Genomic DNA, 17,235 nt, shown 5'->3' with positions numbered 1-17,235 from the left:
TTATAACACTAAATAATAATAATAATTTAGTATCTCTGAAATAAATAAATAGCATTTTCATGGTACAATGTAATTATTTTCTAATAATAATGAAACAAAGGGTATTTTGGACATTTTTGAAAATTTTTAAGCAAAGTATAAATTGAGCATAATTTTTTTTAAAAAAAGATTAAATGAACTAAATAAAAAAGATTAAATGAACTAATTAAGTTTTTCTCCCAATATACATTGGTCCACGTATGTGATGACAGCAGACATGTAATATAAATAAATATATATATATATATATATATATATATATATATATATATATATATATATTGTCCGTGATTTGAAGACATGTAAATGGGAGTGCGGTCAACTCACGGACATTTCATATAACCCACGACTCTCTCCATATTTACTTCTTGCTCAACAACTCTTTTGTTCCACATTCATTCCATTCCCACATTCTTCCATTTTTTAGGGACAAAAGCTCAGAAATCTTGATGGGTTACCTCTCCTGTAAGGCAGAATCATCGATCTCAACTGCCGATTCCCATTCCTCGACTTCCTCCAGCAAAAATGCAAAAGAAAAAGAAAACCCCATTACCATCCAAGAATTCAACTACAAAGATCTTGAATTGGCCACAAATAATTTCTCGGATGCGAAGCTTCTGGGCCGAGGCAGCCATGGACTTGTGTACAAAGGAGTCCTTCGTGGTGGCCGTCTCGTGGCTATCAAGAAACCCTCGCAGAGAATGGAGAACCCGAATGAATGCGACAACGAGTTTGACATTTTATCTAGACTCCAGAGCCCAAGATTAGTCAATCTTGTTGGGTTCACCAAGACTGGCTCCCGCTCCCAAGATCGTCTCTTGGTGGTCGAATTCATGAGCAACGGCACTCTTTACGATGTTTTGCATTTGAGTTCTAAGCTTCTGAATTGGGGTAGAAGGATAAAATTGGCTCTGCAAACTGCTAAAGCCATTGATACGCTGCATTCTTTGAATCCACCTGTAATCCACAGAGATATTAAGTCTGCTAACATTTTGATTGACAGGAATTTCAATGCGAGATTAGGGGATTTCGGGTTGGCTTTGAGGTGTGTGGATGATTACAGGTTGAGGTCAACTCCCCCTGCAGGGACAATGGGGTACTTGGATCCTGGTTATGTAACACCTGATAATTTAAGTACTAAGACTGATGTTTTTAGCTTCGGGATATTGCTTTTAGAGATCATTAGTGGGAGGAAGGCTATTGATGTGGGGCATTCGCCGCCTTCCATCGTTGATTGGGCCATTCCTTTGATCAGAAAAGGGAATTTGTTGGACATATATGATCCTAGGATTGCTCCTCCCAAGGATGTTTCTGTGAGAAAACAGTTGGCTGTGGTGGCTGCTAAATGTGTGAGGTCTTGTAGGGAGAGACGGCCGTCCATGAGGGATGTGGTCGAATGTTTGAGTGAGTTGAGCAAACTGGTTCCGGTCCATTCTTGGAACGGTCTGGCTAATCCTTGTTTGATGGTTGAGTCGGTTGGAAGACCGGTTCCATCAACAACTTCTCGGGTGAATTCAAAAGGGAGGGATGCTGATAGTTGGAATGTTGGAGCTGGAAAGCTTCTCAGAAATTCGAGGAGAGTGTACTCAGATTTGGGGGTTCGGAGCAATTTGATGGAATTGATGGCTGACCATATTGGTGATGTAGAACCTGAAATGGGATCAGCTAGAAAGGATTCAAGTTTTAGAGTTGAAAGTTCTAGGCTCGTTGGCACAACCAATATTCGTGCCATGGTTCTTGGGATGGATAAAGATAGCACAATATTGTTGAAGAGAAACTTGTTGATTGAGGTGAATTCGGATTCCGTTCCAAGAAAAGATGATAGGATTGTAGGATCAGGTTCAGTTACTCGGGCTACGGATCCTCGCCGTTGATTACATTTCGTGTTTACACAAAAATTTCAGTTTTAGCTAGGCCATGTTGATGTTTGTTATACTTGGTATTCAAATCAAATAGCTCATCTTCTGTGAATCATTGGCGAGTACAAAAAGTTTGAGCAGCCTCGTGTAATGGCGGTGCTTCCTGTTCATTTGTTATTGGTTTCGATTTATTATGTTTGTTCTTTCGTTTTTCGCTTTTCAATAAGAATAAAACACAACCATGGCTGACTTCTTTGGTACTTATTTTGAATTATGAAGAAAAAGAAAAAGAAAAATCGCAGCCAGTTCTGGTTCATTTCAAGAAAATAAAACTCCAATCATCATTTATGTAATTCATCGATCAAATATTGAAAACAAACTGTGAATCTGTGATGCAAAAAAAATTACCTCAAGTTCTGTTTGGTGAGCTAAATTTTATGTGGGTCGGCCTAGGTTTCAGTGTGGATCTATACAGACGAACAGGAGTTAGGGGACGTTGGAGATGTTTTTGGCAGTATGGAATTTATACCAAGTATCATTCCATAATGTAAGACGATAAACTTGATCCGTGTGTGGAATGTGATAAACTTGTCCGCCGGCTCTACACTCTAAGGGTGTGGAAGGCCAATATCTAACTTCGGTTCTTTTCTCGACACCTCTGTTTGGAATCTTATGTTAATAAGATCCGTATAATCTATTTTGGTCTAACGGTCGCCATTACTCGATTTTTCCTATAGATGGTTCCCCATCATTTTCAATTTTCTTTTCCCATTCCGTTATTCTGCATGTTTTTTGTGCGTTTTCGACCAGAATCTTGTGATAGGCTTTCACTCCTTTCATCCTTTGTTTTCTTAGTAAGTTATTTCTTCGTGTTGGAACGTTTCATGTTCGTGATCTTGATTTTGATGTTAACAAAACTTATTATTTTGATTCTAACCAATTTATCTAGCGCGTTGAAAACTGAAACTGATCGGGTCACAAACTGATCAGTTCCCGAAGCCAAAACTGAAACTATTGAGACGCGAACTGAAAGCACCAACTGATTGCCAAAACGAAACGAGTCCAACTAATATATCAAAGAACTATTCGACTGATTGTCTAGCTGATAGGTGGTTCAGCAGTAGACATTTATCAGCCTGGTCAGCTGATAAAGAGCTCAATTGATGAAGAAGACAGCTGAACAAAGGAACTGATACAGTGAAATCATTCCAAACTTATTTCACCAGACCAATTCAGAGAACCAGTTCACCAGACCAGTTCAGAAGCATCAGTTGTAACTGATCTGTTCAAATGTCACAACAAGACTATTAATGGAATCTAGCTAAACGCGAATATTCAAGGTATAAGCTACCTCACAGATGAAGGTACAATAACGGATGTTGCAGCAAAATTGGAAAGAGAAAAGTTTCCAGAATAGTTGTCAGAATCACAAGACATGTCCTGAGGAAGCACATGCAAATGCAACATACATTATTATTTAGTCTTCATGTACGGTAAGTTGAGCGCTTATAAATACCATATCAAAGATCCTTGAAAATAAGAAGAAGCAGCAGAATCATAACTAAATACCAGTGTGTGAAAAAAACTGAAGGCACGCTCATTATATATCAGCTTACTGGAAGTAGTTAGCCTAATTGTGTGAGAACACCTCCGATTTAATTATATTGAGTTTAGGATATTTGAACTGATAATCGATAGATTTAAGGTTTCTGGTTGTGAAATTTGTTGGGAAAATTGTTGATATTGTGGTATTGTCATGATACGATAAAAAAATAAAATGACATAAATTATATATATATATATATATATATATATATATATATATATATATGTAAAAAAATATAAACCACAGAAGATGTGATGTTTCAAGCGAACCGACTCTAAAAAAATCTTGGTAGTCGTAAAAAAAATAAGTTTTGCATATATAATTATTTTGGTATAAATATTGTGCAAACAATAATATATCAAATTTTCCCCTTCAATTGATATTTTACAATGTATTCAAAGTTTTGTTTTATTGAAATAACTTTGATTTTTTTGGGCTTTTATTCCTATTTCTTTTGGGTGCTGATGTGGTGTCGGGAAATGTTGATCTCTGCCTTGAAAATACTGACATGACCGGTGTCGTGTCAATATCATACCAAAAATATTGCTAGAAAGTAAAAGTTAGCACACCAAGACCTATGCATGGTTAAGGGATTGAATCAATAAGAATTCAGTCTAATACAATCAGAACCAATTCGGGTTGAATTGAATTCAACACCAATAATGAATCAGATCGTGTTGCTTCGAAATGAATTTGGAATCATTTTAATATGGCCCATTTGAATCTGGTATCAGAACTAGGTCATGATTGAAGTTTGGTTTTAATGCTCTATTTTTTTTGGTCTTGTGTTTGCCGGTGCGCACCTACTAAAAAATGCTGACATGACATCGAGAAAAATGATGAATTGAAATTGAAAATTATCGACTTATATGATCTCACGTTATCAGCTGTATGAACCAAAATAATCGGAAAAATAAATTTTATTATAGTATTAAAAACAAACTTTGAAAACCTAATTGGCCAAAATCCAAAATGGATCAAGTTATTGAACCAACAAATTATTTTCTCATCAAGAAGACTTCAACCTGGTAATAATAGTGTGGAAGACATGCAGGAATGTGGTTTGTATGAACTATCGAGTGTTGAACAGTGAAATTGAGCCTTCAAAAAACTACGCCTTGATCGATTGAAGGGGCCTCATTCTTGAACATATAACTCGTCTTCCTATATATATAATTTCTTACTTTTATGCAAAGAAATCTGATTCTACGAAATCAAATCATCATTTCATCTTCAAAATAACATTAACTCGCATTAGAAATTATCAAGTTTTCTATTTTCTTACCACGACAACTACAAATCCATGACAAACAAACAATCCAAATTAAACAGAGATTTGCTTGAAGCAAATTGATTAGGTAGTTTCGTTGGCAAACTAGCTAGCTGCATGCCTCACGTGCTACTCCGAGCTTAGAATTGGGGACGTCGATGAGGATGCGGTGGTTCTGCTGCTGGAAGCTGGCGATAACATTGAGGACGGAGTTCACATTGTCCGGCGCCCCCGCCATTGCGAGGCAGGAGGTGGTGCCTGCGGTGCTGCGGATGAGGAAGTTGTCCTGAGGGAGTGTGACGTTCATGCCTGAGAACATGAAGGTTATGGTGGGAACGGTGACGGGGACGGTGTAGCAGGTGTCGAAACCTCCCAATGTGGAGATGACGGCCTTGCCCATCCTCCGCCGAAACTCATCTCTCACGGCGGTGTAGGCCGGCTTCACAAGACTGGTGAACACTGTCCCTGTGGGTGTAATAAGAGGAAAAAATAAAAATAATAATTTAGTAACATTGGGAGTATTTCTAAAACTAAAAGTAACCTTTATGGGATGGGCCACGGCCCAAAACAAATACCGGAATCGAAGACAGTCCCCGCGCCGGTGGTTGGATCGAATGCGAATGCACTTGGAGGGATGTTAACAACTCTTCTTCCAACCCTAATGGCAATGAGATTCACATAGTAGAGGGATGATCTTCTTGGATTTCTAAGCAATGGGCTAGTTTTTATCCTCTTGGGCTGGCTATGGGGCCCAAGCCGGAGTGATCCGGTGAAGTTGTTGGACTTATAACTAGGCAGGCAATAGGAGAATGTGGACTGGTATAGGCTGCTGGATTGGGTCACTAGAGACAATGGGCCTCGGCCCAAGCCCAACAAACCCTGCGCCGGTAGGGATGTGCCGGTTGAGGTTCGAACGCAGCTGAAGGTGTAGCCCACGATGGAATCGATCGCAAGAGTGACGTTGTCTTGCGCTAGGGTTGCGGAGATGGCAGAGTTGCCATAGGTGGTGGTGTACCCACATGTGGTAACTCCACAACTTGGGTTGGGTACCTGATGTCAGAAACAACCAATAGGAAACATTTGAGACATCGTACAATTCTGTCCAAAAATACGTGGAGAGTCTATGCTCCACTTTGGAGCAATTCTCTTTCTTGTCACTCTTGGATTTTGGAAATTTGATGATATTTAGTGCAAATTGTGAATATATAAGTTTACATAAAACTTTTTTTAAAGAAAATGGGGGAGTGGGTGAGATTGCACCTACCCAGTCATGCTTCGCCAGTACGAAGGACGAAGACAAGGACAAGGACATGTCAGTCGAGGGACAGGACAAGGATTCAAAACAAATATAGGAAGAATATTGGATTTATCTGGACATAATTGAATGACGTTAACGAATCTATTCACGTGACATTATTTATTTCATAAATTAAATATAATTAACTAGAATCAATAATGCTTTACCAGTCCAAGATAAAACTATTTTACTCATTGTTATTTTATATATAGGTAAGTCTCTTATACAACTGTCTCACGAATATTTATTCGTTAGGTCGATTACAACACAAACTAAGAACGTACGTAATTTGTTCGAAAAACTAAGATATGTCGAAATAATTTGATATAAAAATAATGATATTAATTCTGCTGTCCAACGAATGGAGACTAATGAGGCCAATGTTGCAAAAAAACCAAAAAACTGGGTAAAAAACAAAAAGAAAAGGACGTTACATTATGCAACATAGACATTGTTCTCATTTTTTTTTTCGGAAACTTTACAGCAAATCACTTTAATAGTCATCATGCTTTGAGGATCGATCATTACTTCCATTAACATAAATGGTTAGCATCATTAATATTCTTACACGACTAGCACGACTACATACTTTCAAATATTTTATTAAAGTTAATATTTTATTTTTTTTTGTAAAACAGTCTAACGGATCTATATCGTGAGATATGTAGAAACTATTTTTAGGATAAAAAATAATATAGATCTAATATGAAAGATGCACAAATGCTAAAATTCTAATGGCATGAACTTTACAAACCAAGCTCGATTCAAGTTTCAATCTTATTCGATTCGTATGTAAAATCTAGGTTCCGCCAAGAAAACTGAACAACTTTTGGCAGTAGTTATAATAATGTCATATGCACGTCCAAAAAAGAAAACAAATGGATTAATTAATTTTTTATTTTAAGTTTGTAAATTTTAAAAAAATAAATAATAAATTTAATTTGATTTAAGAAGACGAAACGGGAATAGTTACTGATGATGACCTACACTGACACCGCTCATCACGGGTCGCCACGAAGAATTCCACTTCAGGCAGGCAAAACAACGAAAACAAATTCAAAGCGATCACATGCATGCAGCGCGAAGCAGTACGTATTCTTATCTACGGCGGCGCGTGGCACCTAAAAACTAACACGCCGTACGTTATACGTACGTACCTGGCTGCACTGCGGAGCACCGCAGGGAAGAGGTTTGAAACTTGAAGACAAAGACGGATCGAACGCGGCGGAGGAGGAGCAGCCGACGCAGCCAGCACAGGGAACAAAGGCCGCGTCATTGCTGGTGTCCAAAGCCATGAGAAGAGTCTGCGAGGGGGTCCCGATCTTGGCCCTCACAATGTAGGTTGGATTCTGCGTTATCGTCCTGCCGGAGGCGATGGGGGCTATGGATCTACCTGCGACGAGGCTAGACAAATACTGCAGCCTGGCGTAGTCTTTGGACTGCATCTGGAGCACGCTGTGCTCCCAGGAGAGGGGTGGTATAGTCCTGAATGGGGAGCATGGGCTGTTGACATGGAGGATTTGGAGGGTTGAACCTCGGTCTCGTGTGTCGCATTTAGGGGTGAGGCATTGGGCTATTGGGAAGAAGAGAATAATAGCTACGGAGAAAAGTAGACTTGTCATGGTTTGCTTTGCGCTGTTTTGAGGAGATTTCGATTTAGCGATGCGTATTTATAGTTGCAAGAAGCCTACCCTTGGTTGGCATCAATGGATGGTGAAATAGGAAGGAATCCGATTTGATTTTGATAAAACCATCGATGTTTATATGATCACTACTAATTTGTCTTATTTCGGATTTTAGTTCAAACTTTAGTCTCGAGCAGTGTTCTAAAAAACGCGCTTAAGCAAGCTTGAAGCTCGACAAAAATACCCCACTTCGTAGAAAAGCGGAAAAAAAACAGTTTAACGGTTGAATTAAGTGTAATTAAGGTGTTTAAGTAAGCGTGCTTAAGTATAATTAATCGAATCTGTTTATTTTTAATTTTTTTTATTTTGAAAGTATGTCTTTTTATTTTAAAATAATAAATTAGGTTTATAATTTAGATATTTATTTTTTAATTTTAATTATGATTAAGCGTGTGACAATGATTTGACAAATATTTAGCAATTTTTAATGTAGTCTAGTTGTAAAAACAAATAAAGAATTTAATTTTGAGATTTTTATGTTTTTATAAATATGATAATTAATGTATCAGACTTAAATTTATCATATTTATGTATTATTTTATCAATTTATTGATTTGAGATGATTACAATTACACTAAAAATAAAAAAATGATTTTTCACCCCTAAACCGCTTCTAATCTTGCTTGAGATTGAAAAGCTCGGAGCTCGACATCCACGCTTCGGAACGTTTCACGCTTTTTAGAACCTTGTTCTAGCACCAACTTTTAATTCCGGAGTATTTAGGTCCCAATAAATTTTGGTCTTTTTGAGTTGAGGAAGGTGCTTGTTGCAATTGAGTCGTATGGTCGGGCCGAACCGAACCGAACCGAACGCGTATATTATACTCTATATATGTTTATGGTGCTTGGAAATAAATAAATTAATATGAAAGCAAAAATGTCATCCAACAAACTTGTAGATCTGGGAAACATGATGTTCATGTATAGTGATGAACACAAGTGTCGTATAGCTTGTTTGGAAACAGACTGTAATCCATTAGCCCTTTGGTTATTTGATAATAGTACTGATACGATGGCATTGAGATGTCAGTGGTTTTTGTCAAATTTCTCACCTTTCATGAGCGAGGGAGGATGTATACTTTTCTTTATTTCTACATTTTTTTTTTATTTGTCGTCTTTCTTACTCTTGGATTTAATCACAAATTTTAGATAAAAATAAAATAACATAAAGGTTGGCATGTGACATTATATATATATATATATATATATATCCATCATTGTTGCTCTAGCTGTTATATATATATATATATATAAATATATTCAATTTCAGTAATCTTTCTACGGTTGCTATTTATATGGATCTAACATGGCATACATCATTGGTGATGTTTCCGGTTGCAAATCAACATTTTTTTAAAAAATTTTTTTTATTAAAATTGTAAGGAATTTAAAGATTTGAGACTAAGATTCATTTTTTACAACATAACACCAAAATCACGAATAGAAAAATATATACGATGAATATAATAATTTTCTGTAAAACATAATTTTACAACGAGAACATTCTATTTTTCTCTAGTGTATGATAAGTTTTTTTTTTTTTTTCTCGTGGTCGTTGGTATGACTGGTATACATTAGGGGTGTAGACAAATCGAATTGAGCCGAATATGAAGAAAAAATAAGGCTCGAATTAGTAATATTTGAGTTCAATTTGATTCGAACCTCGACAATTTTTTAAAAAAAATTGCTCAAATTCGGCTTGAATTAATGCATGAGCTCGAGCTTGGCTCGAAAATTTCAACATATTTAATAATTATTCGAATAATTTGATTCAAAATAATTTGGGCTCGAGTTCAGCTCGAAAAAATTCGAACATGTTCGACTTTGACTCGAATTTTACAATTTCGAATACGAATAAAATAATTTTCGAGCCTCGAAAGCCTAAATACAAATCAAATATTTTTCTTGTCGGCTCAAAAAGCTCGTGAAACGTCTCGGTTCGTTTACACCCTTAGCAAAACCATGGCTTCCTTGTCTGGTTACAAATTAGCATTCACGTAGAAAAAAAATATTAAAATTAAAAAAATTGAAAGATTTTCTAAGATTCAGTTTTGATGACATAGAAGACTAAAATTATGAAAAGACAAACATATAATGAATGTAACAATTTTCTGTAAAACCTAATTTGACAACGAGAACATATTATTTCTCGGAAGTGAAATGCGCGTGATGAACTCTGTAGGAATGTAATATATGGTGTTATGTTTGGTATGATTTTTAAGTGTAGGATAATTTTGAATTTTTTGATGAAAAGACAAAATTGTCCTTTTTTTCGTCTTCTACTCCGGCGACGATGGCGGCGGTCCGACGACGGCGATGGCCGGTGGCGATCGGTGGTCCGGCGGACGGCCGTCGACGGCGGGCGGCGGCGGCGGGCGGTGGTCGGTTGCGGCGGGAAGTAGCGGGAAGTGGTGGTGAGTTTGGATATAGGAGAAGGGTAAAATTGAAAAATAGGAAGGATTAAGAGTTGGATAAATAATCTTAGGGCGTGAGGATGTATTATTTTAACCCACCTAATATAACCTAATCATTCATAGGAGGTTTGAATTGGTTAAATAATCACGCGTACCAAACGAGGGATAAGGTGGGTTAAAAAAAATAAACTCACCTTATCCACCAAACCAAACACTCCCTAATAAAATAATTAAACTAAATTGTTATAGATTTCTATTTCCATATAATAAAACACATCATATTGCTACTCAACGCTCCACCATATTAAATTTGTGCTGAAATCGACTTTTAATTTTGACGTTCTTTCCAAAATATTATACAAATGAATTTTTTTTTGAAATTTTAAATATTTCACCTAGATTAAAGATTAAAGCAAAGATATTTCTTAACGTAAAAGAGGTTGAAAAACAAGCTTACCCAAATTACTATGTAAATGAAAATATAAGGGGCTATAAGTAAAATATATGCATGTAAAAAAGAGACTCTTCAGAACAACTCAAGCTGTTTTTTTTTTTTTTGGTATCATATTTCGCCTATTACCTAGGAAGCGTATTGTATATATAGGAAGCATTAGAAAACATATTTTATATTTTAAATTGGTTCTTAGTCGATTCAGTCATATAAAATAAGGACACAAGTTTCTCAAACTTGAGGCTTACATATGTGATGTCCAAGCCATGTTTCACTGGTAAGGAAATTGAGATGTACATTCATATAGATGAGTGATCATTTGATGATACACTGAACAATCATCCCTCAGCAAGGTTCTAAAAGGCGTGAAGAGCCCCGGAGTGCGGATGTCGAGCTCCAAGCTTTTTAAGCTTAAGCGAGATTAGCACATGCTTGAGCGTAAAAAAACGTTTTTTATCTATACTGTAATTTAATTATCTCGAACCAATAAATAGATAAAATAATACATATATAAATATGATAAATTTAAGTCTGATGCATTAATTCTTATATTTATAAAAGCATAAATATCTCAAAATTACAATCTTTATTTGTTTTTATAATTAGACCACGTTAAAAAATGCTAAATATTTGTCAAATCATTATCAGAAATGCTTAATCATAATTAAAATTTAAAAATAAGCATATAAATTATAAAATTAATTTATTATTTTGAAATAAAAAGACATCCATTTAAAATAAAAAATGTAAAAATAAATAGACGTGATTAATCGTGCTTAAGTACACTTAATTAAACGTCTTAATTACGCTTAATTCGGTCAAACTCCGCTTTTCTCCGAAACGGAGTGTTTTTGTCGAGCTTCAAGCTTAAGCGTGCATTTTAGAACATTGTCCCTCAGACTTTCCTAGTGGTTATCACTTATTGAGTTGAATATTTCACGGTTATGATTGTACAATATCAATCATTTTGCCCAGAACAACGTATAGGTTGTACTTACTAGCCTGTACTTTGATCTGTTTATCGAGTCGGTTGAGGTTCATCAGGTTGCGATTTTGAGTGTAGTTTCGAAACATGTATGAATAAATGCATTGTATTCTAGGATTCACCGCTCACTTAGGAATGATGATATCCTATGTAATCTGATAATGTTCATAGTACGAACAATTGCTGGCCAGATAAGACATGTGCATTTTGGAAAGAGGTTTCCTCTGTTGCACATATCATGTCATTATTATTAATCAAAGATAAATCACATCATTATCAAATTCATTTGCAACTCTTTGATATAACAATATATGCAGATTTGATGGAGACATATGAGTTGAAGAGACCTTACTGTATGCTAACCATAACTTAAGGTTCTTGCAAGCACTATCACTGATACTTAGGGGACCATGAGGTGATACTACTAAATGCTCTTATCATGTTCCACTGGATGGAATTAAACTTGAGTTCTGAAGTTTTGATCAAGGGGTAGATGAAAATAATGAGGCTAATTAGGGTAATCCCGAATAAGAACATATGTTGTTCTACATATGAAGTTTTGAACCCAAGACTAGTTGTAATAATGAACCATTGAAGGTCAAACAAATATTAGATTATGTGTTTCCGTAGAGAGAATCAAGTTCAAGGAATATATTTTAACGACTGTAATTTGATGAAGCTCAAACAGAATGCTTATAAATGAGTTTAAAAGTTGATTCCATATAATGGAGTTGTGGAATTTAGCTTAACTGCTAATTAAGTGAGTAGTGTGGAACTGCCTGTTTTAATTAAGAAGTTCACAATATTGGCAGTTTCCAAAAACTGAATCAGTGAAAATTTTTGTCATTCGAAATTTTCATTTTTCATTATATAAACGAAATTTGTACCCTCAACGCATCGGCGTTATGTGTACATCGTGTATATGTGTGTGTACTGCATTATCAAAAGTTAATAATAATTTTTGGAACATTTCATGTTCGCAATCTGATTTTGATGGTAATAACTTGCTATTTTGTTTCTAGTAATTTACCTTAGTGCGCTGGTAGTTGGAACTGATCAGGCTTCAAACTGATCAGTTAAGCGAGGTAAAACTGAAGCTATCGAGACATAAACTGAAAACACCAACTGATCGACCAAACTGAATCAGTTCAAATCAAAGAACAGTTCAACTGATTGTCCAACTGATAGATGATTCAGCAGAAGACCTTCAGAAGCCCGGCCAGCTGATAAAGAGTTCAACTGATGAAGAACACAGCTGACCAGTTCAACTGAAAGAGTAAAACCAGTTCAACTGACGAGTCAACTGATTTCACCAGCCCAACTGAGGATCAGTTCAGATGACCAGTTAGGAACATCAGTTAGGAATCAATCAGTTGCAAATTAAAACAAGCTTATCTTAGTAGATTTCAGCTACGCACAAAGATACAAAGCATCTGTACGTGTAAATGTACAATAATGGACGTTGCAACAAAGATTAAAGCCGAGAGATTCCTGGAGGCATGTCAGAAAATCAAGACACATATACCAAGAACGCATTCAAAGCTGCAACGATTACATATGATGAGTCTTGAAGTACGTTCTCAATGCCTTTATATATATACAAACTCAAGACCATCAGCAAGCAGAGAGCACATACAAGAGTGTGTGAAAACCAGAAGAAATGACACGCTTATTTACTTATCAGCTTACCAGAAGCAATTTGCCCAGAGGGATTACTCAGAATCAGCTTAGTTTAGAAGCTTACTTCCCTCAGTGTGTGAGAACACCTTCGTGGTGCTTTCATTGTTCAGACACACGCACGCACACACCACCACTCAAATACAGTCTTGCACAAAGAAAATATACTTGCGTATGTAGTCTTTGACGCACAGACGTTAAACAAGTGTTGACTGGAAGGTGTTGCATTCAGTCTAGTCTAGGAGTTCAGTTGAGTAGTGGGTAAGTCCTAAGCTGGGTGGGTTATTACACTTATTGTAATTAATCAAAGTCTTCTAGTGGATCCTACCCGAGGTGGTAGAAGGGGTAACGTACGAGCAGTTGAAATCTCCGAACATCCGTAAACATATCTTGTTTATTTAATTGTTTAACTATTGTTTTCATACTGATTTAACCAGTAAGAGCATTTGTCGGTTCAGTATTCACCATAACTGAACTGATGCATGTCTCAACTGATTTCTGCTATTTACAGTTATTCAGTTACACAAGATATAAAATATATCAGTGTTTCTTAACGAAGAATTATTTCGAATATTTTTCACTTAGTTCAATATCAAACTCGATCTAATTCATTGATGTATACATTCTTAGAACACGAGCTATTGCAGCTCTTGGAGAATATTTTGTTTGAAGCACCTCAAGGTGCTCTGCAAACGATCCTTCAATAATTTAATCATACATGATATTTTCAAGAGTGGAAATTACATAAATGAGAGTCTTTGAATTGTGTGTAACATTATCCTGAAAAATTGAGTCTTAATTTGATTAGGGAGATTTTAATATGTATTCAATAGTTAAATTACATATAAATTTTGTCCATCAAAATTTTCTTCCTCTATCTCCTTCCCACAAAATCGGCCACCACCAACAAGAGGCACAAGGTCAAACCCCACTACAGCACCATCGTGCCTCCGCCCTGAGGTTGCTGCCTCACCACCGGATTTTCGAAATTTCGGCAATCAAATCTCAACACAAATTTCACTTCTATTTCTAGTGTGATTTATACGAGGGATTCAATTTCTTATCATAAACCTGATTCAGGAGATTGAAGAAAGTGATTGATTCCAGTGAATCATTCCTAGGGATTTACAAGAAGGATCAGCTCCTTTAATCCTAGAATGATTTGGTGTTCAGCGTTCTTAAACGCAAAGGTAAATCAAATCTAAACACCTTATAAATGGTTTAAATCATACGACGTCCAAAGAACGTTTTGAATGTCAAAATAAAAATTTAAACATTTGTTGTGCATGTTAGGGATTAAAAGAAATTTAATTCTTTTAATTGAAGTTAGATAAAAGTGTTTATTTAACTTATAAATTTATTTCTGATTATGACGGTTAGTGATAAAGTTACATGATAAATGATTTGTTTGATAATATTTGATATTATGATTTTAATATAATATTTGATATTATATTGAAAAAGGATGATCGAGAGCCGTGACCAATTTTTCATGCGTATGTTAGGATATTTTGTATGTTCTGTTTTTAATTATTTAAAGTGTGCCCAATTTATGGCTCGTTCTCACCTTTAAAATTTTATCCCAATGTGCCATGTAAATTTATTGTAAATATTAGATTTAATGAAAGATCAACATTTGAAGATAGTGGGCGCTGATCCTCAAGAGTTTTGAATATAGAAAAAATGTAAAATATTTGAAATTTATGTAATATTGCATTTACCTAGTTTTAGACTTTGGTCCATATTTGGCCCATATGGATCAATTAGCTCTCAGTTAACAATCATATTTTATTATTTATCATACATGTAATATATTATAAATAATCAGTATGTGTGTATTATTAATAAGCAAGAGTTGCGTGAATCCGACAAACAAACATGATACAAGATTTTAAAATTAACGATGAAACAAATTTTCAAAATTTAAATCCCTCATTTTGGATAAGACTCAAAATTTATATTAAGCCAAAAGAAAATTTTAAAAAAAATTAATATTCTTTATCTTCCATCATCGTGGTTGCATGATGAACGCTATCCATGGTCAGTGTTGACTCATATTATTGGGGAGGATTGAACGGTGGAAATGTGTGACTTCCACTGACATACTTGATGTTACATGAAACTCTTATGACTTCGGCTTATATTATTGGGGGATCTCATGGTAACCGTCCACTAAAAATGGGTCGGGCTCGATTCGTCGCTAGCCCCCTTTTTTGTAGTGATCAAACATTATGCAAAATAAATGAGAGTTGCAAGAGGTTGCAATTGGGCTTCATCCTTTTGAAATTATGATTGACTGATATTATTCGAGATCGTAATTTAGCAATTGAGCAATGCCTACTCACAAATGAAATTTAATTTCCCGTTTTCATCAGGTGGTTGTGAAAATGTCAAAATAGTGAGAGGAAATTCATAGAACAAAAAGGATATATTTTATTTTAAAAAAAATATTTTAAAATAGTTAGTAATGTGTATTCTGTTTCCATTTCAGTATATTTACGATGTCATCGCGAAATCCTCTATCTGTTATACTCGATCAAAATAAGCTGATCACATTGCCAAGACTGGCCGAAGAATTTAAAAATTATTTTGAATTTCGAGAAAATAGCATATGTGCTTAACAAAGCACCTCCAAAAGAGACTTCTGCCAATGCCCATGATAAGGAATTAGCTAAACTTGACAAATGGTGAGACCATGATTTGCAAGCTAGAAGCTATATGCTAACTTCTACGTCAACGAATTGCAGAAGCGCTTTGAGAAAACTGTAAATGCTGCTGACATTTACGATCACATGTAAGAGTTGTACAATGCATACAATACTTATATATACATTATATTTTTTTTTTTTTGCTAATTGAATAAAAAAATAAATACTATATTAAAATTTAAAGTTGTGGGTAGTATTTTAAAAAGTATATTTTATATAAAAAAAAAATTAATTCGACTCATTCACATCCAATCGTATTTTATAATAACTTTTGCATGAAAATAAATTTAGAAATTTAAAGTTGGGTAAAATTGAGAGAATTTATTTTGTCAAGCTCATATGTGAAGTGGTCAAATGTTAGTCATTAGATCATCAACACATATGTCAACTTCCATAAAAATTTGAAAGACTCACATGATTTAATGATATAAGAATATCAGAAGAAACAGTCTCGATGTAACATAGACTAACTCAGCAAATATAGAATATCATAGATGTTTAATGGTGTGAAGAGCATGTTCACTTGGGAATGGATGGCTTTTCAATTGAAAAATAATTAAATATATAATTGAATGTAATTTCTGAAATTTTAATTTATTTTCCTTGATTTTGAACATTGAAGGCCTTGTTTTCGCCATATTTTCATACAATAGTTTCCAAACATATTAATCGTAACAATCATTATCCGCGTGAAGTCTCTTTTCGCAAAGCATATTCATATATAAGAAACATAATTCTGATAATGTAATATCTCTGAATAAACCATGATCTTCTTGCAATTTTGTTTTTTCATGTCATCAAAATTGAATCATAATCCTATGTATTTAAATTTTTGATAATTATAATCTTTTTAAATTGTAAATATTGATGTAATACTACACGATCAGAAAATGACAAAAAACTACAAAAAAATAAAAAATAACTGACTAAGACCAACATTTAACCTGAAGAACAAAATCACGAAGAAGTAAATATGCAAGACTGAATTACAATTTTCTCTCGATGCACTTGAAAGTGTCAATGTGCCAAGCATACGATGGTCAAACACAACCTACCTTCTCACCACGTGGTAACAGAGCCGAATAATGCACAAAATTATTCACAATCAACAGCTATTCTCGCAACAAAGTTACCACTTAAAAACATACTTTGATTACAATAAAATTTCAAGTGTTTGGACAATGTTTGGTTTTAACTAGGAATCAGAATGCAATCCTGATTCCTGCCCGAAAAATGGAATCAATC

The 17,235-nt window shown here is 35.0% G+C and overlaps 2 protein-coding genes across 2 annotated transcripts; one reads left to right on the top strand and one right to left on the bottom strand.

Annotated features, from left to right (window-relative positions):
- The first annotated feature begins 334 nt into the window (after positions 1–334).
- LOC140808991 (serine/threonine-protein kinase-like protein At3g51990) lies at positions 335–2,092 on the top strand. The gene has a single exon (XM_073166417.1). It carries the CDS (start codon positions 489–491, stop codon positions 1,911–1,913), a length of 1,425 nt encoding a protein of 474 aa, XP_073022518.1. The 5' UTR covers positions 335–488; the 3' UTR covers positions 1,914–2,092.
- Positions 2,093–4,708: 2,616 nt separating this feature from the next.
- Positions 4,709–7,802, bottom strand: LOC140808992 (aspartyl protease AED3-like). The gene is made up of 3 exons (XM_073166418.1): positions 7,229–7,802; positions 5,350–5,824; positions 4,709–5,239 (listed from the first exon to the last, which is right to left on the bottom strand). Exons 1-3 carry the CDS (start codon positions 7,691–7,693, stop codon positions 4,884–4,886), a joined length of 1,296 nt encoding a protein of 431 aa, XP_073022519.1. The 5' UTR covers positions 7,694–7,802; the 3' UTR covers positions 4,709–4,883.
- Positions 7,803–17,235: the final 9,433 nt, after the last annotated feature.

Source organism: Primulina eburnea, chromosome 13 (genome assembly GCF_022965805.1).
Source record: "Primulina eburnea isolate SZY01 chromosome 13, ASM2296580v1, whole genome shotgun sequence".
Classification (NCBI taxonomy): domain Eukaryota; kingdom Viridiplantae; phylum Streptophyta; class Magnoliopsida; order Lamiales; family Gesneriaceae; genus Primulina; species Primulina eburnea.
This window is presented reverse-complemented; position numbering and strand designations above follow the sequence as displayed.